The 1,809-nt window shown below is 40.1% G+C and overlaps 1 protein-coding gene across 1 annotated transcript in view; it reads left to right on the top strand.

The window, feature by feature from the left end:
- Window positions 1-1,809, top strand: part of LOC106878398 (structural maintenance of chromosomes protein 5) — a 36,928-nt gene that overhangs the window by 29,025 nt on the left and 6,094 nt on the right. The window contains exon 21 of the mRNA XM_052973994.1: window positions 729-826. Coding sequence (XP_052829954.1) covers window positions 729-826 — 98 coding nt within the window. The remainder of the gene's footprint in view (window positions 1-728; window positions 827-1,809) is intronic.

Raw genomic sequence — 1,809 nt, 5'->3', positions numbered from 1 at the left:
TCCTTCTGCAGTGTTTTCTACTATTATCCTGTGCCATGTGAGTGAGCTGGTAGGTAAAAACTGCAAGGAAGCCAGTCGTGTGTGTGTGTGTGCATGTAGGTTACCATTCCCACTTTTTGCGCCAGATTTCCTAAGTGAAAAAAAATTATGGTACACCTGTGTGCACCTGTTCAGACAAGGTCGATTTGATGGAGAGAGAGTGAGCTAATGTGCAGCATAAACATTTGATCACCAGAAACAAATCATTTGGGCAAAAGCTGAACGCTCACACATTGCATTCGATGGGAGAGTCCATCATACATCATCATCAGCATCATCATCGTTTAACGTCAGTTTTTCATGCTGGCATGGGTTGGACGGTTTGACAACGGCTGGTAAGGCTGGAGAGCTGCACCAGGCTCCAGTTGTCTGTTTTGGCATGGTTTCCATTGCTGGATGTCCTTCCAAATGTCAACCCCTTTACAGAGTGTGTTGGCTGCTTTTTACAGGGCACCAGCACCCACAAGCTTGCTAGGACAAGGAGCTCTCCTCAGCTTAGAGAGGGACTGAGAGATTAGAGTATGATCAAAAAGACAGTGGTAGCTCTTTTACTGGACATAAAAACAAATGACTTCATTTTTTTGTTTTCTTTTGTTGTTGATTAAGATATACAATTCTGTTTCTATTGTTTCTATTATATTTCTTTTCATTCGGGATTGTTGCTGACCTTTATTTTTTCCCGTTGACAGGAATTTGAAAAATATCCATCTTCCATCCAAGATATTGACATAGCCATCCATGCCCTCCAAGCCAGAGCTGATTGTCGTTTCCAGACAGAAGAAAAGGTAAAAATAGCTGGAGTTATTGATGGTTTTGAATTTAGCTATTGGTTTGGGCCCAGTCCCACCACGTGCCACCTTGGGTAAATGTTCTCTGCTATAGTCCTGGGCCAACCCAGGTCGTTGTAAGTAGATTTGATGGAAGGAAACTGAAAGAAGCCTGTCTCATGCATGTGTGTTTCTATGTACTCTTGTCTTGACATGATGTGATTGTAGATGAGTGATGTTATTTGTTTTCAGTTTTCTATCGGGAAATATTACCTTAATTAGAAACAAAAGTGAGGGTTGGAGACAGGAAGGGCATCCAGCCATAGAAAACTTCCCTCAACAAATTTTGTCTAATCCATGCAAGTATAGAAAGGTGAACATTAGATGACAATGTTTAGTTTGATGATGTTATAATCTACAGCAGTCACTCCTAACCATTTCACTATTTTTGGACTCCTTTTATTTAAATCAATTTTCCCTCAGACCTAAGGCTTTTGAAGGGTTTCTCTCTTCAACACACTTTGACCCTATCTCACAGACCCCTCAGTATTTCCTTCACAAACCCTCTTATCTAATATTTAGCTGCAATTTTTATGTATAGACAACTCAAAAGTGTCCTCTTCCTGCTAATACATCATGGTTCTTTCATTGATGTTGTTGGACTCTGAAGTCTCTTTGTTGCTAATCAAAACCCCCAAATGACTGACCCTTTCAGGCCTTTTTTTTTTAAAATCTGGTTCTTTCATGCTTTGGACCTATTTTGTAGCTCTTGAGTTGTTTTTGTGATGAGAACATTTTTTTGGAATGATTACGAGGAAACGGATGAAGCTAAGAGGAAAGAAACCCAATGTGGACATCCGCCAATTCTTTGAATCTCAACTGAATTTTCTATCAACTTTGACACTACTTTTAAGAACTCTGAAACTTTAAATGTTTTACACAAAACTTTCCTGTTCGGCCTTTCCATTGCCCGGCAGACTGCAGCAGAGATTGAAAAGCCTTC

Source organism: Octopus bimaculoides, chromosome 17, assembly GCF_001194135.2.
Source record: "Octopus bimaculoides isolate UCB-OBI-ISO-001 chromosome 17, ASM119413v2, whole genome shotgun sequence".
Classification (NCBI taxonomy): Eukaryota; Metazoa; Mollusca; class Cephalopoda; order Octopoda; family Octopodidae; genus Octopus; species Octopus bimaculoides.
Note: the sequence above shows the minus strand (reverse complement) of the source record. Positions and strands in the feature narration are given on the sequence as shown.